Source organism: Kryptolebias marmoratus, linkage group LG2, assembly GCF_001649575.2.
Source record: "Kryptolebias marmoratus isolate JLee-2015 linkage group LG2, ASM164957v2, whole genome shotgun sequence".
Classification (NCBI taxonomy): Eukaryota; Metazoa; Chordata; class Actinopteri; order Cyprinodontiformes; family Rivulidae; genus Kryptolebias; species Kryptolebias marmoratus.
The window spans coordinates 24,378,769-24,405,600 of record NC_051431.1 but is presented as its reverse complement, the minus strand read 5'-3'; the positions used below and the strand labels follow the sequence as shown (position 1 = coordinate 24,405,600).

Genomic DNA, 26,832 nt, shown 5'->3' with positions numbered 1-26,832 from the left:
GCTTGTCACTTTGGTCAGAATTAAACTCTGTTATCAAACTGAGGTCATTTAAAGGGCTATCTGCTACAGATAAGATATTAAACTTCAAAATATCTGTTTTCTGCATTTCAACTGTGTGCAGTTACGACACTGCGAGAACTTTATTTCTTGTTTGAATAAAATATTCCAACACTGTTGTTTAGTCCCCCGTGTGAGCTGATTACGAGCCAATGTGTGTTTTTGTTACAATTTTAGATCACAGGTGAGATTTGGTCGTTGGACAGGAGGCATCCACGCAGGAAGTTACAAGACGGATCAGTTTAGTTATTTACCAGAGTCAAAATAGATCCCCCCCTAAATGGAAAAGTAAAAACGGAAACAGAAGCGTCACGTTATGAAACAGGGATTGTTGCTGGATGCAGACTCAACATTGCCACCTAGTGGCCGCCTGGAGTAGTTTCGGGACATGACGCAGCAGACGGGGTGGAAGAAATGATTGTTTGTTAAATCGCTTAACTCCAGGGTGTCGTCGAGCTTTGCTTTTAAAAACGTCAGTGGGACCCACTGAATCCTGGAGTTAGTTCAATAAAAAGATGAACTGATTGCTTCCAACAACTGCAGGAATTCAGGCAACAATATAAACTCTCTGCTTCCACCTGCTGGTCAACAAGAGGAACTATCAGTAAGGACAGGAAAATAAACGGAAGACACTTTAGTTTTCTTCTCTCCTGTTTATTTTATTATGACAGTTGTTCTTTAATGGGTGGTAATGAATTAGTTTGACCCTGATTTTTAAAAATAGGTATAAAGGCACAGTATTAAATAAGCTCAGTGACAAAATATTTTGTTTAAACATCGCCCTGCTACTGCACATTTGATTTTTCTTTAAACCCACTGAAGATGTTTGTTGGATCACAACAAATCAAACCTTTACCCCATCCTTTATCACAGCGTTTCTCTGTCAGGTGAGCATGATCTATCTTTCTGGACGTGCAGGTGGAAAGTGGTCCTCAGACTGTACGCAACGGTGTAAAAACTCTGAGCTGATAAATCCGAGACATTCAGGATGAAATGCTGCTTCAGAACGGCGCACTGTGAGGGTGGCTCTACTCCCGCTCCGCTATGGCTACCAGGTGGGCTTCGATCTCAGACTCTGACAGAGTCCTACAGAACAAGAAGGGGAGGGGGATAAATCACAGAAACGAGCACTGAGACAAGTCAAGACTGAACTGTTCTGGTACTGTCTCTAAAAGCGTCAAACAAGCGTCAGTGAGAATAAGATTACACGTACTGCAAACCTCTCTGACTAACCCACACACAAGTTACCTGAACTTAGGTTTGTCTTTGGTGACGATGCCGATCTCCAGCTCACTGGCCTTGAAGTCCATGGACAGGACGGAGGACAGGCAGGATATGGCCAACTGGAACAGCAGAGAGGGGGGACAGGTGAGGCTGCTGGTTTCTGTCAGAACAGGTAATATCATTCACCTGCCAACGAAGACACGGGCATGTGAAGGCAAATGTTTCATATAGATGACTTGAATGTGAGTCCTTAGAAGAGCTCTGATTCCTGCAGCATGTATGTCATAACGCTGCTGTAAAAGCAGCCAAAACGCTTCGATAGCTTTGTCAAACGTTAGTTGTAGCCTACATATGATGAAAACCTTTAAATCGTATGAAGCTGAAAAGTTAGAGTCAAGTGAAGCTAAAGATGTAATGAAGGTAGGCTGTGGGAATACAAGACCGCAAAATTCTATCTAATTTACGCAGAAATGATGAGTCCGGGTCCGTCACATGCAAGAGCGCCGTCTCTCGGCCAATCAGAAAGGGAGAAAATATCAAGAAGCCGTGAAGGAGTCGTCGGTTTTATCCGGAGTTACGTTTTGCTTTGACTTTCACTGAGAAGCATCTTCAGGAGGAAGATCTCAGTAAAAACAACAGAAGCTCTAAAATGTGTTCCTGTTGCTCCCAGAGACGAACGGATGATGTCTTCTGTCTTTAAATCCTCTGAAACATTACCTTGTCATTTATTTACACCAGACTCATCAGATTTCCCAAACTGTCTCCGAAAATGTTATAAATAAAGACGACCTGAAATCCCAGGTCGGCTACAAAACTAATCTGGCCTTACAGAGGCAAGAAGGCAAAAAAATGATCTTAGATGTGCACAAAACCCCACTTACTGGACTGAATCCTTTTTTTTAGATTTTCATTCCTTATTTAGTGTATTTAAATCAGAAAGAATCAAGTTTAGTATCATTAAAAGCAGCACATGAACTCTCTACTCGTGCGTTAACGATGTGATATTAATCATGTTAATAATATACACGTTTTCAGGCTTTTAACCAGCTGTTTTTGATTGCAGCTGGTTATCTGACGCCGGCTGCACCAGTTTCTGGTGGACGCCCACAGATCCACAGTCAGAGGAGCAGGGCTGAGCTGATGACCAGCTTCATGGTCCCAACGAGAACAGGCGAGCTGAGCCCAAAGAAAGCCTGGATACGTTGAAGCTGCACGGTGCAGCTCCTCCTCCTCCTCCTCCTCCTTCAGAGCTGTCCTGAATATTCTCATAGCGGGCAAGTCGACTCTAAAATGTATTTGTTAAAGACCTCTGGACAGATCAGACTGCTCAATACACACCGTAAAAAATAAAACCCTGCAAGGATTAAACCTCGAGAAACAAAACACCATGAAGAGAGTTTGAAAAGATAGCCAAGCAGGCTAATAAAAAAGTAAATAAAATAACTGAACTGAAGGTAAAAACGACATGTTTCAGTGTCAGCCCTACTGCTGCCCCGTGGCTTTTGATTTTAAAAGTAGAGGGGTTAAATTATTCTGGTGCTGACATGATGTGGGGAAAAGGAGGCAAACCCAGAGCGCAGACTCGTCTTTCAAAAACAAGCTAATTTATTCAAATGAAAGATAATTAAAACAAAGGCTGACGTGGCAGCAAAACTAAACGTAACTAAAATCCAACGTTATACAAAAAGGGCGAGGCAGGACAAGGAACCAACAGGGAAGTGGAGAGAATAACCAGGGTTTAAAGCTGAGGATGATTATGGGAAGTGGGCACAGGTGAGTGATTACAATTAGCAACAGGTGAAGATGGGCGTGGTGGGAAGACAAGAGATAAACAGGAGAAGTGAATGATGACAGACCACAAAACAATACAAAGACAAAGCAGGAAAACAACCCAAAACGCAAAGGAAATTACAAAGAAAAAACAACAAAAACCCAAATCCTGACAGGTGCAGAAAGGGACACCCCTTCAAGAAGCCATTATTGGCACCAACATGCCTTCACAGAAAGGTCTGTTCATGGTGTGTAAAACTAGACTTCAGCACACATTGTTAGAAGTTCTTATATTAAATTTAAATTACTGGAACATATCAAGCTGGACGTTATAATGGTTGTTATGGCAGTAAAAAAACTCATATTTTCCCCTCAAACTACAAAGCCCCAAACTAAGGGGTGAAATGGGGTCCAGACTAATTGTTGAACAACCAGAGAACAATGTCGTTTTTATAACTCCTGCAGAGCTGATAGTGTCGGCTGAAGGAGAGTGATCGTTGTGAGGCCTGCTCCGGCAGCCTTACCTGCACTGTTCTGTCGTGGCTCAGGTCTGGCTTCTTCTTCAGTTTCTTCTCCAAGTAGCTGTTGGCCTCCGTCTGTTTGGCTCCGACCGCCGTGGCCCTGAAGCCACAGTAGTAGCCCGCCGGGTCACACTTGTACAGGACGGGGCCCTGCTGGGGGTCAATAGCCACCATGATCATACCTGTAGCGCGCGGCACAGAAAAAAAAAAAGACTCGATGAGTCTTCACAGTAAACACTTTAACGGTTCCAGGGCAGAAAGTAAGAAAGCAGCCAGGATAACAGGAGCGCTCACTTACAGCAGCCCAGAGGTCTCATCTCGGCGTTCTGCGTGTACACCTGAGAAATATCGGCCAGCCTGCGACACAAAACGTCCGCCATGATGTCGTAGCCAAACTTATACTTCCATTCTCCAGCTTCCACTCGGGCGCGGTGAACCTGTGACCGGCTGTCCGCTGCTCAAACCAGAAAGGGAGGGGAGGGGGGGGACCATTAAAGGCACAATCGTTCATCTTTTCACAGTAAATAACATTCAGAATAACTTAAACAAAGCAGAAGATCGTCACAGAGATTTACGACAGATTTTAGAAACGTGTTGTGATGAAAACCTATATTTGGTTCGTGTGGAGAAGTGTGATGAACGCGTGATGAACACACACCGTTGTGCCCCGTCATCACACAGCCGATGCGAGGGGTCAGCTTGAACATGTTGGTCAGAGTGGACGGGTCCAGCAGCTTGTCCTGCAGTCAGAAAGAAAAAGAAGACAGAAAATCCTCTTTGGTTGGTATTTATTGCAAAGACGGACCTTAATATCTCACTCTGCTCGTGACTGAGATATTTTAAACAAATTTAAAGTTTTACAGCAGAGAAACACTCATTTGATGACCATGAGGCCCATATAATGGATGAAGTACGCTCTTCAGGCTGGGTGTGTGTTTTAATTATTACCTGCCGCTGAGGATAAATGGACGATGATATTTTTGCCCAAATCTGTGTGAGTGTGAGTGTTAGCAAAATGTCTCATGTACCACTGAGTAGATTTTAATGAAAATCTCAGACTGTAATTATACACAGTTCCCACAAATCTCGGCCAGAAGAGCGTAACGCGATGGTTTCGACATGTTGTCAGGTAAGCACCAGACAACGATGGCTTCAAAGCAAACTAAATCCAGGTATTTTCTTACTCTTGTCCAATGTGTGAGGGAAAGATATATTTTTTGATTGACCCACATGAGGTGAAAAAAGAGGATGAGCCCAGCATCTTGTACTACAACACTGTTACTTGTTTAGTGTACACGAAGCATGCTTACAGCATGGAGGAGCTACGTGGCCTGAAAGCGATGGACTCAAAGAATCAGTGTTTCTACAGATTTGTAAAGGATGTCTGAACTCTCCATGTTAATAACAAAGTTCTGGTGACCGGCGGGGTAAATAATAACAACATCATACATGCAGATGTAGGCATACCTTGTCAACAGTGTGTGTAAGGATTAGAATCAGACCTGAAATGGTGCCAGCTCTTTATTTGTAACTATAATTCAACCGTAACAGTTTTTTCTTGTTGTTCTATTTGTTTGACCTTTTAATGTAATTCTTTAACCGTAACTAAAGCTTTAAGGTTTAGCACAGCTGAGTTATCTAGAAATGGTCTAAATTATGAAACCGGTCATTCTAACACATGTTCAATTATACTCAAACATTACTTAACATAACTTTTATTTCTTTTAAATTTTACTTTTACAGGAATAAAATTGATCTAAGAAGATTCTAGACGCCTTCGAAGGCTGATCTTTGTGGTTGATGATCTCCAGACACACTCGCCGACGCTCTGAGCTCAACTTCTCAGTTTGAGGTCCTTCATGTTTCCTAATTTTCAGAATGTAGTGAAAACTATGCTTTCCTGAACTGTCTGCATGGTTCGAACATCCTTTAACCCAACATGAAACAACCGTTCTGACTACAGTCACAAATAGCCCTCGATTGAAAAAAAAAGTCTCCTCTGCCGTGGCTGAAACTCTTGCCTTCTGCAATGGCGACGAAAGGAGGGGCGTGTCCAGGAGTGTAACGTCACATGGGAACTATGTATTGGATGTACGTCTACAGCTGATTAACTTTTGGAGTAGGGGTGTGCAATATCGTCTCGTTTACGGTAACACCGGTGGAAAATATAGAACATGGCAGAAAAAAAAGGAGCCACTTCTGTTGTTTGGAATTATTTTGGCTTTAAAAGAAGATGTGGATCAGACCACCATATTTTTCAAGTCATGCAAGCACGTCGTATCGGGTAAGGGTGGAAACACGTCAAATTTGTTCAGCCACCTACAACACAAACACCCTGTGAACTATAAAGTCTGCATTGAGTTGCGAGAAACTTTAGAAGTGGCAGGCACTTCTGGCAAAAACAAACAAAGTTAGTACAGCACGGAATTGTTGGTGATTTATTTTCTGAAGCTTTTTTCACAAATAGAATGACCAATGAAAGGGTTGCTAATAATTAAAATACTTCTACATAAGTTTGAGAAAAAGGTGCTTTTTGTTTGACTAAATCATTTAAGTGCATTATTGTTCCTAATGTTTACAAGATAGGGTTTAAAATGTTTAATCAAAGATATTCTACAAAATGTTTGAGAGTTGTTTACATACTTGAAGTTTACAATTGATTATTTTTGTGTATTTAAGTATTTTTTTGTTACACTTTGAAGGTGATTTCAGACTGATTTTGTTGGACCAAGTATTTATATATTTTTATTTTATATTTTCTTTGACACACAACATTTTGTGTGATTATGTATTTATTTGCATGTGAATGTATTTAATTTTTATTCTAGAGACTGTTTATGCAGAAAAGTTTGAAAAAAACACATTTGTTTTAATGTTAAATATTAGTTTGGCCAAATCAAATACCCCACCCCCCACCCCCCCGGAAAATGTGGAATATTGTCTGTGATATCGTTATTGAGGTATTTTTAAAATTATATCGTGGTATAATTTTTGGGCAATATCGCCCACCCCTATTTTGGAGCCAATCCTGTTTAAAATGACTGCGACAGGTAATCAGCCAACACAAACGCTCCTATAACTTAACTCTCCGAAGTCCAAATCACATGACCGGTTTAAATCCCTGAGGAGGGAAAAACCCTGCCTTGATTCAATTTGTGTCGAAAGTGTGGACTTGAAACTATACACCAGTTTTTAAATTGTGCTGATAGGCCAAATAAAACCAGTCTTTTGACAAAAAAATTACACCGCATCTTTCTCTAAAAACTGCTTTAATATTTGGAGCACGTAGGTTCGGGACATCAGAGCAAAGACGGGCAACTCTGAGCGAAATGCACCGCGGATGAAGGACGTGAACTCCTTCTCCGCTGTCACCCCCCCTTCCCCCCTAAAAAATGAAATCATTGAAATCATACAACACCGTATTTTCCGTCCGCCAAAAAATACACAAAGAAGAAGACGGAGGCGCGAAAGTTGTGGGAAGTGATGGTGGAAAAAAAGAGACAGCGGTAGCAATAGTGAGTTTTGAGATTTGTAATATTTAGCGTTTTTTAGATAATTTAGTTCGCGTGAAGTGTAGTGTGTTTAGTGTGGTTTAGTTCAGTTTTTATTTGTTTGGAAAAATGAGGAGATTTTTGAACGTGGAGCAGGCTCTGCAGCTTTTCTTTGAGATGGACGAGTTCGCGGAGTCAGAGTCAGAGAGTGAGGACTTCGATGAGGAAGTGGACGACCCTTCTTATGTTTGTGAGGAGGATAGAGAGGAAGAGCAGCCTCCAGCCCCGACATGAGCACCGAATGCCACTCAGAGGTCCGCACAGAGGGCGGGACGGCGCGGCACGCCCACCTGGTCCAGATCTCCACTGGCTGGGACATCAGAGCCACACCTCAGCTCTGAGCCCTGGAAAACGGAGAAGGAGGCTGATGCTGCCCCAGAGGTAAGCAGATTCCAGCCACGAAGAACACCAGGGGTCCAGCTGGACGCACTGTCCTCCCACAGTCCAAAAGATCTTTTTTTTATTGTTTTTTTTTGCCACTGACACAGTCAGGACAATCTGCAAGAACACCAACTAAAATGCAGCAAAAAACATAGAATCAGGAAAAAATACAAATAGACTGACATAAATGTGGATGACTTGTACAAATTTTTTGGCATCCTGATATACATGTCGTTGGTGTCCCTGCCAAGTGTCCAGGATTATTGGAGGTGGAATCATATTTTATCTGTGCCCCTCCCTTCCAAAATAATGACACGGGACAGATTCAGATCGATATTTTGGAACATTCACCTGAGTGATCCTGAGGAGGACAGACAAAACCACAGAAAAAAAGGGAACAACAGGCCATGACAAACTGTTCAGAGTCAGGCCTCTTTATGAAGACATCCTCAGTGCCTGCCTGGCTTATTACCATCCGAAGAGGGAGCTGGCAGTGGATGAAAGGATGGTGGCAACCAGGGCAAAAACTGGAATGACACAATATATGAAGAACAAGCCTACAAAGTGGGGGATTAAAATTTTTGTGTTGGCTGAATCCAGCATTGGCTACACCATCAGGTTTGGGATATACACACCGGGAAGACTTTCACTACATCTGAACATGGACTGTCTCATGACATAGTCATGAGCCTAATTCAGCCAGCCTGTCTTGGCACTGGGTACCATATTTACATGGACAATTTTTACACTAGCCCCAAACTGTTCATGGACCTGGCCAACATGAAGTATGGAGCATGTGGCACCTATAGGGGGAGCAGGAAAGGATGCCCCAGAGGAAGAAGGAATGCTCTCACCAAAACAAGTGAAACAGGATCTGTGATGTGGATTAGAGAGGGCCCACTTGTTTTTGTAAAGTGGGTGGACACACGGGAGGTGTCCATCCTGCATTTTCGGGTGAGACAATGAGGAGAAGAGTGAAGGACAGAGATGGACGGTGGACTGTGAAAGGCATTCCATGCCCAACACCAATTATTGTGTATAATAAGCATATGGGTGGGGTGGATCTGTCGGACCAGCTCATCCAGTACTACTCCACTCACAGGAAAACTGCTCGCGGATACAGGACCCTGTTGCTGCACTTCCTGGACACTGCAACAACAAACGCCTTCATCCCGCACCGTGAGATCTGCAGTGCCAGACAGGTTCAGTCCATGATACACAAAGACTTCAAGGTGGAACTGGTGTGTCAGCTTTGTGGTGTAGAGAAGGCAGGTGTTCCCCAGAGCAGGAGAGACGAACACATTCCTGTGCCCATCATCTCAGCCACGGATGCTGGCCAAAAAGCCACCAAAGGCAGGCTGAAATGCAAACGCTGCCGCGAGGTGGACATCAAGAGGACTGACACCCTGGAAGTGTTAGGCCTGTGATGTGCCCCTTTGCCTTGTTTTGGACAGACACTTTTTTTTTTGATTGGAACAAATAAATTGTAGCATTTTTGACACCGTTCTGATTGGTAGGAAAAAAAAACCACCTGAAAGAACGCCTGCTTTTTAGTGTAAATAATGTAAATATCTTTGTTGTTTGTTAAATTTGTTCAAATGTTTATGACGTTCACTGTTTATACTTGCATTCTAAGTTGTAAAAACATTTTGTTATGATTTTTTTGTGGTTTTCACAGTAAAAAATCTAAAACAATTCTAATCAGATTTTATGTTTTTTGTGTGATTTTAGATCTGTTGTGTTAATACAGTAGGTCAAAAGTAAAAAAATAACTTACAATTCACATTTAGGAGGTTGTGTTGAAAAAAAAATGACTCCAAACATGTCAGGTTAAACCTTTTTTTAGAGTGAAATATGAATGAAAATCAAAAATAGTCCAAAAATGTCCAATTTCACCCTGGACCCCAGAGGGTTAATCAAACTTCCAGATATTGAGCTAAAGTTTGATGTGGTGGGAGCTGAGAGTCATCCTCAAAACACAAATTTCGCCAGATCTCACAATATATCATGAGCTCATGCATATAGTCGTGCCTAAGTTTTAACCAAAATAGATATTAAACTTTATTTAATGTTTAAAACACCGGCATGAAAGGCTGCGGGCGACAAGCATTCCTTCGAGGAACACTGCGCCTTTAATTATTATTAAAGGGGCGTCTTGTTTAGTCACTTTTGTGACATTTATTTTCTTTCTTAAACTTCCAGTTTTAAACCTGAAGTCACACAGAACAATCAGTTCGTCTAATACAATAAAAAGGGAGAGAAAAAAAAGAAACTTCCTGGAACATCTCGCGAAAAAACTAAAGCTTTGTCGCCTTCATCCTAATAATAAATGCTTACACAGAGTTCTGTGGCGTGGTAACATGAGGACTGACCTGCTTATGTGTGTGTGTGTGTGTGTGTGTGTGTTTGGTTCTTATCTTTGGATCTTGTTCCAGCTTTTTGCCAGTAAAAGCTGGAACAAGATATCAGTGTGGCTTCACTGCCTCCAGCTCACCCCATCACCACGATGTGTGTGTGTGTGTGTGTGTGTGTGAGAGGCATTGTACCGGCACTTTCTTCTGCGTAACGACCACCACAGTGTCCGTCCCCCTGATCCCGACAGAGGTCAATCCGCTCTGAGCGATGGCTTTGAAGGCATACTCTGGGAGGAAAGCACACGACAGGAACACGGTCTCAGTCTCTTACGTTCTCAACTCCAGCGTCACTGAACTAATCCGGCTTTGAGCCAGCCGCGGCCGCAGCATTTCACCAGGTTTGGACTTTGTGGGCAAATTTAGCCAAGCTAGGATTTGGTGAACAAAGTCGAGCCAACAACAAACAAGACAATCAGAAATAAATGAACGGAAATAAGAGCATTTTAATAATGAATCTTGAAGTGACTGAAGGCAAAGATCTACGTTTAACACTTTGGGTGTCTAAATCTAAAAGCTTATGGACTAAAATAAACAGCCTGTCTGTTAGCAAAATATCTCATGAACCACTGGACGAAACTTGCAGAAAGTGATCGCTTGACGTCCATCCACATGTGATCAACTTCAGGAGTCAACCAGATTCAACATGGCTGCCGCAGCCAAACTGAGCCTAAAAACACAAGAATGGCTCTAACTCAATCACTTTTACACGCCCTGAGCTGAAGTTTGGCGAAGCTGATCCCCAACACATGTTCTGACCGATAATAGACTGGGCAAGATTAAAAAAATACAGGAAATAATAAAAAGACAACTCTACATTTTGCATATTTTTACAATAAGCTGATATCTAAATAGTCTGTATGTGCTTTTAGTGAGTTCAAACTAGAATTTTGTTTTTTAGAAAAAAGGGAAAATATCCCTGAAAGTGCCTTCTAACACAGCAGACAGGTAAATGTTTGGCACTGAATTAATCAGGCGCTTAGTTTTAGATGCCCACACCTGTTAGCATGACACATTATATATACACATATATATACACATATATGACACACACATATATATATATATATATATATATATATATATATATATATATATATATATATATATATATATATGGCAGGGTGAAGGCTTTTAGAGTTAGTTTAGTTTAGAGATTTAAAATAACTTTTATGCCTCTGGGGAATAACACAGGCTCAATAAAAAGCAGTTTTGACCTCTGTTTTCGTAAGAAGAAGAAACAAAAAGGCGTTAAATTTCGATGCTAACTCGACCCTGACACAGATTAGCTAACACCTCTCCGTTCTGGTTTTGTGATATTTACGAGTTTGGAGTAGAAATATCGCCGGTTTATATTAATTATCTCCCCCTAGAGAGTCCCTGTGACTCCAGCAGACGTGTGTGTGTGGAGGGGGGGTTCAGTGCGGACTAACCCCCCTCAGAAAGCTTCCTCACCGACTTGGTAGAGGCGGCCCTCCGGGGAGAAGATGGTGATGTGTCGGTCGAAACCTGCGTTGGAGCCGCGGGACATTTTCCTCCGTCCTGACCTCGGCTGGACTCAGCTCGACTCTGCTCGCAGCTCGACGTGGCTTTTAAATAGTTAGAGTTTTGCCGATGAATGTGAAGTTTTTTCGGAGTCACCAGGCGGCAAACGGCATGTCTGAGCTGCCGGCGGAGCGAGTGGCAGGATAATAATGGAGAGGCTTTCTTTTACTTTCTCTTTCGGTTACACTTCAGAGCCGAAACAACAAGGAAGTCAACCGGCTGGCACCGACTATTACCTGGAGACAGGGGGGGGAAATCACTTCATCCACTCTGCAGGGACCACAGAGTTAAATATAAGTCTTTGTTAGGGTCGCATACTGAGGATGGACGAATACACACACACACACACGCGTATTTGTTTTTATACCCTGATGAGGACCCTGCTTTAACGTCCACTCATCTTCCATTGATTTCTATTGGTTAACCATGACCCTTACCTTAAACCTAACTATTACTAGTATCTAACTAATCGTAACCTAAACTCAATTCACACTTAGCCCTAAACTAAACCCAAAAATAGTGTCCCACCATATCAGGACCAGGCTTTGGTTCCCAAAAGGACTCTTGGTCCCGACAAGTTAGCTGTGGATCCCAGAAAAGGTCCTAAAAGGTCACAAAAACAAACACACACATTATTACTGTTAGACATTTTCAGAATATTATATTAATCAGTTCCAATATGTCAAAAAAGATGGGGATGTATGGGGTGATATTTATTTATAAGATATTTATTTGCCACTTAGAGTTTTATTTTAATAAAAGTATAGACCTTTATTTGACTCCAACTTTTATGAAAGATTTTGATCTAAACTGAGTTTTTACCTCTAATTCTTGATGTTAGAATGACTTGTCAGATTTTTGAAGATTGTTCAATTTAAATCATTGGTAAAATATAGTATTCAGTGAAATGTGAGCAAAACGGGACTTTGTTTTGCCTCAAATGTGTTCAAATACAACTTTCAGATAGGTTTTAAAGGACTGCAGTATGTGGTTTGATTAATGAAGTGTCTAACAGGATGACAAACCACTAGTGGAAACTGATCAGCACCAAAATGTTTTCATGACAACCCCAACATTATCTGAAAATTTCATCCAAATTAGTTTTTACCTGATCTTTGCTAACAGACAAACAAACCAACAGATGCCATCGGAAACATAACCTTCTTGGTGCAGGAAACAAAAGACTCACATGTAGGAGCAGAGAGAAGTTTCTAACAAAGGGGTTACATGTGACCTTGACCTTTGACCTGATGAACCTTGAAATCAACAGGCATCATCTTTGACCCATGAGGTGTCTGGCTGTGCAGTCTGACATTCCTACATTACACTGTTGTAGAGTTAGAGCACTAGGTCAACTGGGATGTTGACCTTTGACCCCATGAACCTTGAAATCAACAGTGATCACCCTTGACCTATTAGGCGTCCAGAGTTTAACAATGCTGTTGTACAGTTGCAGAGTTAGAGCACGGACTGATCTGTGAATTTGACCTTTGACCAGATCCCCACCACGTTTAATGTTTCCTGAAAATTTGTTCATAACTTTTTGAGTAATCTTGTGCGCAGACAGACAGAAAACAGACACAACCAAAGACATAACCTCCTTGGTGGAGGTAAAAAAAGCACAGTATAATAATAGTACTTTTGCATCCATAGTACATTATACTCAGCACAATGCATATTTTACTCCCTTAGGTTATTTTCTACCTTAGGGTTCAAAAAGCCACTTTTAAAGGTCTAAAACTGTGTTATTGTTCAAAGTACCATGCCTGTATCCTTCAAGGTACAGCTGGAGAGATGAGCCAGTGTATCTTTTTAGTTATAGCCCTGTAGCTAGTTATTTATCGTAAGGTTCTTGTCCTGAACTCCATACTTTTCCAGACTCATACATTCAAACTTCCTGACATCAAAACATCTGTAAATTGGCTGTAGTTTAACATGTCTGCTCAGTAGCGCTGAGTAATTGAATGCATATGGAAAGTTACTGGAAGTGGGATTTTCTTTTGTTTTTAATCCGTTACTTTTTTCCTCAAAATTTCTTTGGCTTTTTTTTTATTGCATCTTTTAAAGATAAACAGAAAAACAATCACATAGAGACATTATTTTTGTTAAAGTTTGCTCTTAAAATGCAAATTTGAGGGTTTTCTTATTATTATTTTAGGCTTAAACAATTAAAGTTGTTGCATTTTTGTTGATGACGTTACAAAATGTTATTCCAACAGTCATCCAGGTTCCTTTGTTCACTTTACAGACACTGGTGATCTCATTGGTATATGACCCAAAGAGGATACTGCAGCAACTGTCTTCATGTTTTTTTACAGTCAATGTAAGAAAATACTCTTTTTTTTTCCTTTTAAAAATCATAATAGGTAACATCAATGTTTTTCCACACTTATTCAGACCTGGAAAATACTCAAATTAAATCCCAGACTGTAGGAACCCTGTCACTGTGAGGGGGGCCAAAAGGACTGCAGTCTGCCAGTGCACCACAAACAAAACTCGCCAGAAGTGTTACGAGTCTGTATTGATTTGCTCTAAGCCAAGAAACAGAAGGAGGCCACACGGATTGGTTTAATACACTGTTTATTGATTGACAGGTAGTATATAAGGGGATACAGCAGGCACAAAAAACAGCACTGTGATTGGCTAGTAATATTGCAACTCATGGTCTTATTCTTTCCCCTGTTTGTTTTTTTAATGTCCTTTATGCACCCACTCACCCTTTTTCTATAAACAAGACATTTTTACAGCTTTCCTGCTGGTTGGTAGGTTACATTTTGTGGAAACATTTTGCACTTCTATAGAAAAAAGAAAAAAAAAAGTACAGTACATTCATTTCTCATTTATCTTCTTTGGAATCGATTACAATAAGCTCCTGTTTGCTGACTTGTAAAGTGTGTGTTTGCAAAGCTGAGAAGCTTTTTAAAACATACATGTACTGCAAATCTCTGGCTCTGTGGATAAACAAGGAATTATAGCTTTGCTATAGGATTATTTGCCTATGAGGTTCGATTACATCTTAGAATACATAAAATCACTTGGCTGTTTATTGCATTCACGTGTGCTCTAATATATATTTCATTATTGCAGCAACTGGGCCTTCATTGCTGTTAATAAGTGCACGTCTACCCAGAGTCCTTAAGGGGGCGATGTTGCATCATAATCCCTTTTACTTTGGCTTACAGACCACGGATATGTAATATTTACACAAATGAGATGACAGCAGTGATTGAGTCACGGGAAAAGAAAGTCGGCGCTCTTTCAATTCTAGGCTTTTACAAATCAGGACATAATAAAAAAACCATCTGGTCTTTACCAGGTTTCAAGTTGTTTAAATCTAACCTCAGGTGTAGAAAAACACAATAGGTTCAATGATGACAGTGTTTATTAAACAAAAACAAAGTTGAAATGATAGAACTGGTTGTGAAAAACTAAGTCCAATTTTCCTGCTTCCATCAGATTCAGGTTCAGTATCTTCCAGGAGCTGCTGATCAAATGTACTGATTAACTGATCATCATCAGTGTGGACGGACCTTCAGAGAGCTGAGACGAAACAAATGGCAGCAGTTCTCAATGAACTGAAGCAACATTGTAAAGAAGAGTGGGCCAAAATTTCTCCAAAACCACATGAGAGACTGATAAAGTCCAACAGAACATGACTACAGAGGGTTTCTGCTGCTGAAGGAGCTTCTACAAGCTGCTGGATCATTAGATTATCACACACAGCTTTTCCATTCTGGCTTCGTTTTGTTTCATAAATAATGACATGAAGGAATCTGTTGTGTGTTTTTGTTCACTTGAAGATAGATTTGAATTCTAAAATTGCGCTGCTCAAGGTGGCCACATGTTGTAGTAGCTCTGTTACATCCATTCAGAGATATTGCTTTTGAAAACTTTAATTCCTATTTTTTTCTGGATGTAAATCACATTTTATGGATGAATATTTCCTCTGGTATCAGATGCTGTGCAGCTGGAAGGATTTTTACAGAAACCTTTTTACTTTTCGAGATTTGTTATGATGCGTAACCATAAAAATAAGGTGGTTTTTTTTTTGTTTTGTTTTTTACAACCGGGAGCAGATGATTAACATCTCAAAAGTTCAAATACCTCAACTATCTACAGAGGAACCTTGAGGAACCCCAGCAAGGCCAGAACCAAGCAGACCGCCCGTAAATCCACCGGAGGTAAAGCTCCCAGGAAGCAGCTCCCCACCAAAGCCGCCGGGAAGAGCACCCTGGCCACCGGCCGGGCCCGAAGCCTCACCCCTACAGGCCCGATACCGTGGCTCTCAGGAAGATTCTTCCAGAGCTCGGCCGTCATGGCTCCGCAGGCCTACCTGCTGGGGCTGTTTGAGGACACCAACCTGTGCGCCATCCACGCCAAGAGGGTCACCATAAGGCCCGAAGACATCCAGCTGGCCCGCAGGAGATCCTTCCTGCCCACAGCCATCAGCATTTATAACAAATCTTTAACAAAACCAGGATGATGAGCTACAGCAACATTTAATTTCCCTTTGGGAATAATAAAGTATTTTTGGATTGAATAAATTTAGAACCTGATAAAGACCAGATCTTTTTTTATGTCCCGATACATTAAATCTGAGAAGTGACAGCAGGTCCTTTCCCATGACTGTATTCGTGTTTAGTCAGTGGTTTTGTCATGTCGCTGTTACTCCAAGACGACAAATGGCTTTAGTGTGTCCCTCCTCCTTTCTTCGACTCCTCCTCCTTGGCTTGTTGAGAGTGCAAAGCTGGCTAAGAACCCGAAGCGACACTTTTAGACCTTTTAAGCTCTAAGAACATCGCATTCTGTCGTCACGCCACCAACGGCGCCGAGGACGAACCTGGCGTTCGACTCGGGTGCGTGAGCTGACAAAGAAACTCCCTGCAGTGTGTTTGGCTTGTGTCGCTTCGGTTCGTCTCAAACAGTCGAGTTTTTAACAGTGCGCGAGCCAAATTAAACGCAATCCGTGCTTCGACTGGATCCTCGAGGAAACAATGGCGTGCTTCAGGGTAACATATTCAAACATGGTCGTTAACAGTCACATAGTTATTAGTTATTGCACCAAATATCTACACGATTCTCCGCATCGATGCGCTGATTGCTCGTCTTCCGCAGTAAAAATGAACATCTGAAGAAAAGTGCGCGAGCTTGTGAAAGTGCAACGGAAGTGAAAGCACCCTGTCTATTTTACGAACAACACTTACCCAGACAGGGGAACCAAGCTCCGAGACATCTGAACAACTGCCCCTCCCCGACTAAAACATTCAGCTGGAGAAACGGAGACAGCTCTTTTTGACGAGGCGGTTTGAAAACGTGGCCATGAAACAACAGAACGTACAGTTTCTACTAATATCCATTAACTAATTCACGCCTAAAGATAGTTCTCCGAGCGCTGTGACGGTTGCGGAGGATGTTTCGTGGAACATGTGGGATTTTAATGTGTGACTGAAACAAAAACAATTAAAAAAGAGGGGGCGGGGGAGTCATGGGCGCCTCTTTATCCACGGCGAAGCTCCCTCAGCTCCGCGGCAACTTTGCGCAACTCGGCTTCAATCTCCAGGAGCTCCTGTTGGGAGAAAAGAGGAAAGCGTGAAGACGCGTGCACATGCACGGGGTCTTGTTTTTCTGGTTTATAGGAGATCCTACGGTGGCCCTGAAGTGCAAACCACAACAACATTAACGAAGCACGCAAAAAAAAAAAAAGACGAAGCACGCAAACAAAAAAGGAAACACACAAACAAAAAACAGAAACGCAATTACATTAACAAACCGGAAAAGGTAGGTCCCAGTGGGAGATCTGAGAAATCGCTGATTGGACGACACCACGTTTGAACCGGAAGTTTGAGCTTTTGCTCTTTCAGCGTTTCGGTAGGCGGGAAGACAGTCACAGCAGCATAAATTGCCCGAACTGTGGAATAGAGCTGGTAGAGGGCAGTCACCGAACTTTTGCAGTTGTTGTGGAGAGTCTTCAAGAAATGATTACTGATAACATTCATGTCGTAGAATGTTCTGCAGTTAATTTATATCATGTTTTGTGGTTTGATTCAGACAGGAGGTAGGGGAGGCTGGGAAAGAAAAGGGAGGGAAAATAACCTCTGTTTTTTGTGTGTGTTTGTCTGTAAGGCGTAGCTGTGGCCAACAACAGCGAGTTAATAAAAACTTCAGCTTCCACGAGAGTCGCCCTTTGTGTGAGCTAACGCACAACCAGGAAAGTGTTACAATATTTTCAACAAACGAGCTAAAACCAGAAAAACTTCCGGTTCAAAAGTGGTTTCGTCCAATCAGCGATTTCTCAGGTCTCCCACTGGGACCTACTTTTTCCGGTTTGTTAATGTAATTGCGTTTCTGTTTTTTGTTTGCGTGCTTCGTCTTTTTTTTGCGTGCTTCATTTTTTGTTTGTGTGTCTCCTTTCTTGTTTGCGTGCTTAGTCTTTTGTTTGCGTGCTTCGTTAATGTTGTGGTTTGCACTTCAGGGCCACCGTAAGATCCTGGAGGAACGTAATCCTCATGGAGTGTGACTCTTTGTGGGATTAAAAGGCTGAACCTGTTTGGTTTGAGTCTCCAAATGTAGTTTTGTTGTTAGAGGTAAAGTCAAAGAAAGCTTGAGGTTAGACCTTCAGTTATGATGGTCAAGGTTAGGTAAAGCGTTTTGTTAATGCTGGGCCCACAGGTAGATGGGCACCCGCCTCCTTTTGAAACCAGAGTTTTACATCATCTTATATTGAGTAATGATGGAGTCGTAGCTGTTTTGGTTAAACCTTAATAAAAAGGCAACAACCTCAGAGAAGGCAGCTGAAGCACACACCGACCCAAAGACAAGTGGCTCTTTAAAAAACAGCGAGGAAACTTGATTTTTCTCGCTGTTCGCTTTCTTTTTTTTTTGTATTCCTTTGTTGCGAAGCAAAAGAAGAACTAAGACCACAGTGTATGTGGTGCATCCCTTTAACCAGCGTTTGGTGTGTGTTTTTCTGTCTTGACGAATCAGTTTGATGACTAAAACCGTTTGGAGTCGGGAGTTAAAAACAAGGCAGAAACCGGCACGTTAATCATGATCCCGTCTCCTTTGTTTCAGCCCAGTAGATAAAACGTGAAGATTGTTCAAAAGATTGAGTTTACTTAGAGATCCGAGGGTCTTTAGATTTCTTATCAGACAACTTTGTTGTTAGCTCGAGGTTAGAAGCTCGTACTTGAAGAGCTGAGGTGATACCATAGAGGTGTATAAAACAACTAGAGAGCGCTCTGGTCACATGACCCTGTGATGCCCTGCAGCGGCGGCGGCGGCGGCGGCCATTACCAAAAGGGCCAAACGTCTGGACTTGGTATTATGGTAAATCTTGGCCAGATAGTCCCGAGTAAAGCCTGACTAAGGAAAAAACTAATACTAAAATGTATATAATAAAAATGTAAAAATGCCAGAAAAGTACAGTGTGCTACAGATGTAACAACAGAAGAGAAGAAGCAGATTTGATCTTATTTACCTCAGTGTGATCAGACATTGAGCGGTGCCGGTCAGTGTGATCAGACACCACAGTCTAAGTAGCCTATAAAGCCGATGTAATAACTGTTAATTATTAAATTGACTCGTAGATGGTTGCTACTGTGGCATATATTGTTATATAGTGTCTAGTAGCAAGTATGTTGAGTAGGTTGAATCATGCTACAATTTAGTACAAATTATTAATTAGTCTGAAAATGTACTTTTTAAGCTGATATATAGATTAGATGATCGACTGATCCCCGCAGTTAGACTTCAGGTCTAGTTTAGGTCATCATTAGTTATACCCAGTATATTTTAACATCTAGCTGTTTTACATGATTTACATTTATATGAAGTTTTTGTAATGAGATTAAAAATAATTTGTGACACAGATCCAGTTGGGCTTGCTGTTAATTAAGCCTATAGTGCTTAAAACGACACTACAGTGAGCCTTTAATAGTGGTTTCTAATCAGCCTTTTAACACTAGGGGGTGAATTTAGTTTGTATGTGTGCACCATAGATTGAGTTAAAGGTCTATCTTTATCATGTCGTTAAACTGTTGTTTCGTCTGCTGTGAGCAGCTGGCTGGTTTGGACGCCATCTTAGCTTCTCCAGTTGTTTTAATGGACTCTATGGGTGATACGCATTATAAAAAGAGTCTGCCAACCACAGGTGTAGATCTGCTTGCTTTTAAAACATGTTTGATGGTCTTTCTGGATAATCAGTAGACTAATCTGAACCCTGGAGATGGACACCAGCACCCTGAGACCCTGCAGGGACCAAGAGGATATAGGAAGTGGATGGATAGATGGATGGAAGAAAAGAAGGGTGGATGGATGGATGGAAAGAAGGGCGGATGGATGGATGGATGGATGGATGGATGGATGGAAAGAAGGGTGGGTGGATGGATGGATGGAAAGAAGGGTGGATGGATGGATGGAAAGAAGGGTGGATGGATGGAAAGAAGGGTGGATGGATGGAAAAAGATGGATGGATGTGTTTGAGCTTGTGAAGTTGGTGATCTTGAACTAACACGGAGTAATCAATCTTTTAAAAGACATTCAGTTCCCCACTATTCATTTAATGTGGCTCAAATCCAACGTTAATACTGCCTGATTTGAGGATACGTCACAGGATTTCTAATTTCTCAGTGCACACACACAAATACACACACACACGCCCACTTTCTATCGCTGTGTTAAAATTAAATTTAGTTCAACGAACGTGCAAATATCCAACTAAATCTTTGAGCCCATTAAGAAACCTCTCTGGGACACTGTATCCATACGGTCTCTGCAGCATGTTGAGTGTCTCACTTCCTGTTAATGTGTCTGCGTGACCACATTAACAGGAAGTGGAGGGTGGAGCTTTGCTGTGGAGCTAAACCCCGTCTTTACTTAAAATAAAGCTGTGTTGGAAAACTCTAAATATTTGAGCAAATGTATATTTAAGTAATATATATATATATCAGTCAGTAATTATTGCAGCCTTTAAAGAAAAAATTGCTAAATTATCCTCAAATTTCGACGTGAGCATTGTTTGAGCTAACTCACCTCTCCTTCATCTTCCTCATCATCCCCTTCATCCTCATTGTCTTCATCCTCCAGATCGTCCTCATCCTCTCTAACATATTCGTCCTCGTCCTCCTCTCCCTCCCTGTTCTCGTCCTCCTCCTCCTCCTTGTACCTCTCGCGCTCAAACTGTCGCGTGGCCTCATCGCTGGCTTTCTCCATCACTCTCTTCTGCGGCGGCTCCTTCTTCCTAACCCTGCTCTCCGTTTTCCCATCCGGTGTCTCCTCCTTCTCCTGCGCCCCCTTCTCTTCAGTCGTGTTGTCCTCTTTCTCCCCAGGCTGCGCCTCCTGCTCCTCCTCCTGCACCCGTTTCATCTTCCTGACCAGTTCGTCCAGCTCCTCCTGCTTCTCCTTCGTCACCCTCTCCTTCTCCGGCTGGCTCCCGTTGTCCCGCTGCCTGAGCAGCTCCTTCAGCTCCTTTTCCACCTTCTCCTTCTCCACCATCAGCTCCACCTCATTCTTCCTCCTCTGCTCGTCCAGGTCCTCTGACGCGCCTCCTTGGTCCTGCTTCACCTGCTTGTCCTCCTTCGGCTCCGTTCCTTTCGGGTGCTCCTCCTCAGCCCTGCGTTGCGTCAGTTTCAGCTCGTCGAGCTCCTCGCTGTTCCTCTCCCCTCCGCCGTTCTTGGCGAGCTCTCCTCCGAGCAGATCCTTCAGCTCTTTTTCTCGCTCCTCTTCATCATCCGACCCTTCGGTCTGCGGCTCCTTGGTCATCTTCCTCTTGGTTTCATCGTCGTCTGTCTTCCTCCCGGTGTCGCTCAGCTCGCTCTCATCCTCCTTCTCAAAGTCGCTCTCGTCATCGGCCAGATTGTACTTGTATCTCTCCCTCTCATCTCGCTGCTCCTTTTCTCTCTCTGCAAGAAGTTGAACATCAGCAGTCAGTGTGAGGAGGAGTGTGCTGTCAACAACCTCACACAGTATTGTGACATGTACTGTGGTCTATCAGCGCTCAGATTATATTCTGTGAATGACTCTCAGCTACTGCCTCGTGAGATTTTAGCTCAGTATCTGTAAAACTGACAAATTTAAAGCCATTTTTGAGTTTTCTAAGGTCAGTTGACTGTGGCGGCCATCTTGAATTGAGTTGGCTCCAAAAGTTAATCAGTTGTAGATGTACATCCAAGAATTATTTCCTGGAAGTTTAATTGAAATCCATCTAGTGGTTCATGAGATATTTTGCTAACAGACAGACAGTTTTGACGCTGAAGTTTTCAGCAGAGATTTTGCTCAATCTGTAGCACTCAGATTATGTGTTGGGGATCACTCTCAGCTACTACAACACCAAGTTTGAGCTCAATATCAGTAAAATTGACAGCGGTGTAGCCATGTTTGAGTTTTCTTAAGTCAGTTGGCTATGGCGGCCATCTTGATTCGAGTTGCCTCTAAAAGTTAATCAGTTGTAGACGTACATCCAGCGATTACTTTGTGAAAGTTTTAATAAAATCCATCAAGTGTCTCAGTAGATATTTTGCAAACAGACAAAAGCATTATGGCATTAATAGGCGGGGCCATGTTTTGTAGCAGTGAACAAATAAACGGAGTGATTCGGAGTGAGAGTGTGCGGTGTACCGTCGTCAGCCAGCCTCTGCAGCTCTCTGAGCAGACCCTGATGTCTCTGCACTTCATCGAGTTCATCTGAGGGAATAATGAGACGCAAAAAAAAAAATAAATAAATATATTACAGCACAGCAAAAACAAGCGTCCTCACAGAACATCAGCAAAATTCTTACACCTCTCCGTGTGCGGAGGGTTCTGACTGAAATACGTGGAATAATTAAATTATTATTACTAAAGGACACAATTAGATATTCCAGATTAAACGATGAACCAAAGAGTTTAAAAAAAACATCTACAGGAAATATTTAACCTCCGATTTAAATGAGATACTTAATCACATTTTGCATTCATTCAAATTAAATTATAAAAGATGTTTAGAAAAACAAATCAGCATTTAATAGGACTGTTTATAAATCATAAAACACTAAAAGATTTAATTTAATCAATTCTAATTGTGAAAATAACTTCAGTCTGTAAACAAATGTAGTGGAGTACAACCCCAATAATAAAACAGTTGGGATGATGTGGAAAATGTCAATAAAAACAGAATGCAATGATTTATAAATCCCATAAACCCATATTTTAATCCACAACAGAAGATAGTAAACACATCAAATGTTCAAACGAAGAAATCCTATCATTGTCATTGAAAAAATTAGGTCATTTTGAATTTGATGGCAGCAAAACACCTCAAAAAAGTTGGGCCAGGAACAACAGAAGGCTGAAAACGTAAGCGGTGCGGATAAGAAGCAGCTGGAGGAGCATTTTGCAACTAATTAGGTGAACTGGCAGCAAGTCAGTAAGAGGAGTGGGGATAAAAAGATTTCCTTAATGAAAATTTGGGAAGACTGAATATCCCTTCATCTACAGTTTATAATATCATTAAAAGGTTTCAAGAATCTGGAGAAATCTCTGAGCTCAAAGGTCAAAAGGCTGAAAGTCAATATTGGCTCCCTGTGATCTTCGGGCCCTCAGGGGCCCCTGCATTAAAAACAGGTCTGGTTCTGTTCTGGACATCACTGCATGGACTCAGGAACACTTCCACAGATCACTGTCTGTAAACACAGCTCACTGTACCGTCCACTAATGCTGCTTAAAGCTCTGTCAGGAGGAGAAGAAGATAGATGGGAACCATCCAGAAACTCTGCTGTCTTCTCTGGACCACAGATCATTTCAAATGGACTGAGGCAGAGTGGGAAACTGATCTGAGGTCAGACTAATTGAAATGTTTTTGGAAAACCACAGATGCCACGTCCTCCATAACAAAGAGGAGAGGGACCATCCAGCCTCTCTGATGGTATGGGGGTACATTATGCCTCTGGCATGGACATCTTAAACATCCGGAAAGGCACCATCAATGCAGAAAAGTACATACAGGTTTTAGAACATATGCTGCCATCCAGATGATTCACAGAGGGAAACATGATCCTGTCTCATCTTTTTTTAGACGTGTTGCTGCCGTCAAATGTAGATGAAAGTAGCATATAATGAAAATATTCAAATTAAAACTTAAATAACTTTTAAAAAATTTTACTCAGTCACCTGCTAGTCGTGATCCACACTCATGGTGCGACCCATCTTCATTCAGGGTCTCCTGAATGATACATTCAACCTGTTTTCACAATCCAAAAGGAAAAAAACAACACCTTTAATGGTTAAATAATCAAAAAGTTGAATAAAAGTGGAAACAAACAATACTTGTGTCTGACCTTTGCATCATTAAGGGGTGAGGTTACGGGCCGGCTCCCCACTGACACAAACAAAGAAGAAGAAGAAGAGTGCAGACAGAGTTTGGACAGAGATGTAAAAGTGAGTTAACTTAACAAAAAAATGTAGTGCATTTAGAATTTGTGCAGCAGGAGTGGATCCACCAAATCCCTCTCACGCAGATGAACTAGTGCTTCCTTTATCCTGTGAGGACCCAGGTGGAGCGGTGTCCTCATTAGGGTGAGTGATATTACTTCTGCAAAGAAGCTTAACCTCGTGTCCCTCCGCTCTGAGCGGCCGAGTGCTTCAGCTCGCCGCAAAGTACATTTTCACCAGAGCTAAGTCAATCACCAATCCCCTGACCTGCACGGAACCATTAAGGAGCTCCATCACTGCCTGTTTTTACAGAAACACATCCAACATAAAGCTGACCTTGGTCATACATCACTTTAGCTGGGCTCTTTTTTTAAAAACCAGGTAACAACTGAATAGAAATTTGAGATAACTTGAAGTCATTTTTTCACTGCTCTGCATCTTTTGCTGCCGTCAGGCCTTATGGCAGGGGTGTCCAATCCTGGTCCTCGAGGGCCTCCATCCTGCAGGTTTTCCTTGTTTCTCTGCTCCAACACACCTGATTTGAATCAGTGGGTGATTAACAGGCTTCTGCAGAACATGAAGAGGGAATTTAACAGCTGAATCAGGTGTGTTGGAGTAAAGAAAGAAGTAAAACATGCAGGCTGGTGGTCCTCGAGGACCAGGATTGCCCACCCCTGCTATAAACAAACAGGCCCAATTCATACCCAATGACACGTGAGTCAATGTAGTTCAACCCAATTTCATTTACTGTATTTTCCGCATTACAGGGCGCACTGGATTATAAGACGCACTGTCAATGAACAGTCCATTATTGAACTTTTGTCATATATAAGGCGCACCGGACTAAAAAGCGCATCATCATGCACCTCCCATTTTTTTGTAACTTCACATGGACCGCGCTTCATTGAAAGTAGACGATTTTGCTGCTCTAGCGGAGCTGGTTGGCCTGTATCAGCATTTATATGATCCCTCTGTGAGAGATCACAAAGATAATCAAACGGTTCAAAACTCACGGAAGGATACTGCACCGATGTAAGCGTCAGGTATAAACGCCTCCACCGCTCGCTCAGGTCTGCTCGTCATGCGTGACTATAACTGAGCCTTAATGCTGCAAGTGGTGCGGCTTGTAGTTTACCAAAGTCGTACTAAAACATTATGACTTCTTACATATATAAGGTGCTCCGGATTATAGAGCGCACTGTTGTTTTTTGAGAAAATTGAAGGCTTTTAGGTGCGCCTTATAGTCCATTTAAATCAAGATGATCCTACAGCCGCTTGGGTCAAACCTTGAATAAATTGTTATACACGATATCATCCATTATATCGAGATGCATTAGTGCAGGTGTGGGCAACCCTGGTCCTCAAGTGCTATCCTGCATGTTTTACTTGTTTCTCTGCTCCAACACACCTGATTTGAATCAATGGCTGATTAACAGGCTTCTGCAGAACATGAAGAGGTGATTTAACCACTGAATCAGGTGTGTTGGAGCAGGGAAACAAGGAAAACATGGATGATAGTGGTCCTCGAGGACCAGGGTTGCCCACCCCTGTGTTAGTGCGTCGTGATGCACTCGCAGCTACTACTGCGCCAAATTTCAGCTCAGTATCTGTAAAACTGACTGAGTTACGACCATTTTTGTGTCGGCTAAGGTCGATTATCTGTGGCGGCCATCTTGAATTGGGGGATTTACATCCAGTGGTTACCTTCTGAGAGGTACCCACTGGTTGAGCAGATAATTTGCCAACAAACGTAAAAGGTTGATGCTAACAGTTGATGTTAAAGTTTTAACCCTTTCAGCACCATAACAATAGATATATTTATGAAAACACCTGGTCTTTCTTGTCTATTTCTGTCAATATATGTGTCATAAAATACCCTGTGTGTAAATAATTTATACCCTTTTTCCAGGAGAAGTAGAACTTTCAAAATCTGTCAAGTATTTGCCATTTTTATGTAATGAGATGTGTTATAAGAAGAAAAGGACAAAAACAACTGAATTTCTTCAGCTTCTTTTTTTTTTTTTTTTTTCAAAAAATTCTTGAAAGGTCCAGATTGAACATTTCTGAGATCGCAACAAATCTAATTCAAACTATTTTACAACATCTCAGACAGTTTTATATTTCTGGAGCGCTGCGGGGTCACCGGTGATCCCTGTGGTTTTAAAAGGCTTAAGCCTTTCTCACGAGATCAGTTAGAGCTCAGTATGTGTTGGGGATGACTCTCAGCTACCACCACACCAAACTTAAGCTCAATAGGAGTAAAACTGACTGAGTTAGAGCCATTTTTATGTTTCCCAAGGTCAGTTAGCTGTGGCGAAAACCCTAAATCGAGTTAAATCATATATTTAATCAGTTGTAGAGGTACCTCTAATGATTATTCTCTGAGTGTTTCACTAAAGCCAATTCAGTGGTTGATGAGATATTTTGCTAACACGGCAGGCACAGGCAGGGCCCATAATGAATGTGTGTATTTAGTGTAAAGTCAGCAGTGTGTCAGTCAGATCAATGAGCAGACATGTGATCAGCTCCCAGTCAGAGTGGTTGCTGGGACAATGGAAGGAGGATGCTGAGTTTAGACATGTCCAAACTACATGGACTTCAATGCCGCCATGTTGGTTTTAGATTGATAACATCAGGGTGTTTGTGTCTGTGTGCAGCAGAGCGGAACACGGAGACCCTGTTTGTTTCTTTGTTTTATACGGAAACCTTTGTCCCTCGGGGCTTGCCATCCTTTCTAACCGCCTGCCTGTCTCCGAGGAACGCAGCTGCGCTCTAATTGCCCCTGTCCGCAGGGAGCCCCCACCTGTTCATAATTACAGCCGGCGGCGCGTGTCGCTACGGCACGCGCACGTGTCCTGCTCCCACCTAAGCCTTCATTAAAGCTCTAAATGAGCTTCTTTTTGCGTGTATGTGGACCTTGTTTGTCCACTGAACATATCATATCATGTATAACCCCCCCCCCCCCCC

At 42.1% G+C, this 26,832-nt stretch overlaps 2 protein-coding genes and 1 pseudogene across 2 annotated transcripts in view; 1 reads left to right on the top strand and 2 right to left on the bottom strand.

Annotated features, from left to right (window-relative positions):
- Positions 1 to 695: 695 nt before the first annotated feature.
- Positions 696 to 11,637, bottom strand: psma6l (proteasome 20S subunit alpha 6, like). Its single transcript, XM_017435352.3, has 7 exons — positions 11,371 to 11,637; positions 10,051 to 10,145; positions 4,231 to 4,312; positions 3,871 to 4,026; positions 3,576 to 3,754; positions 1,306 to 1,400; positions 696 to 1,143 (listed from the first exon to the last, which is right to left on the bottom strand). The coding sequence occupies exons 1-7, from the start codon at positions 11,444 to 11,446 to the stop codon at positions 1,086 to 1,088; spliced, it is 741 nt and encodes a 246-aa protein (XP_017290841.1). The 5' UTR covers positions 11,447 to 11,637; the 3' UTR covers positions 696 to 1,085.
- Positions 11,638 to 14,023: 2,386 nt separating this feature from the next.
- LOC108247313 (cilia- and flagella-associated protein 251) overlaps positions 14,024 to 26,832 on the bottom strand; it is a 13,341-nt gene continuing 532 nt past the window's right edge. The window contains exons 2-6 of the mRNA XM_017435348.3: positions 23,772 to 23,812; positions 23,605 to 23,674; positions 22,075 to 22,140; positions 20,491 to 21,359; positions 14,024 to 17,026 (exon numbers count right to left, since the gene is read on the bottom strand). Coding sequence (XP_017290837.1) covers positions 16,958 to 17,026; positions 20,491 to 21,359; positions 22,075 to 22,140; positions 23,605 to 23,674; positions 23,772 to 23,812 — 1,115 coding nt within the window. The 3' untranslated portion in view covers positions 14,024 to 16,957. The remainder of the gene's footprint in view (positions 17,027 to 20,490; positions 21,360 to 22,074; positions 22,141 to 23,604; positions 23,675 to 23,771; positions 23,813 to 26,832) is intronic.
- On the top strand, positions 14,459 to 16,592 carry LOC119617872 (annotated as a pseudogene).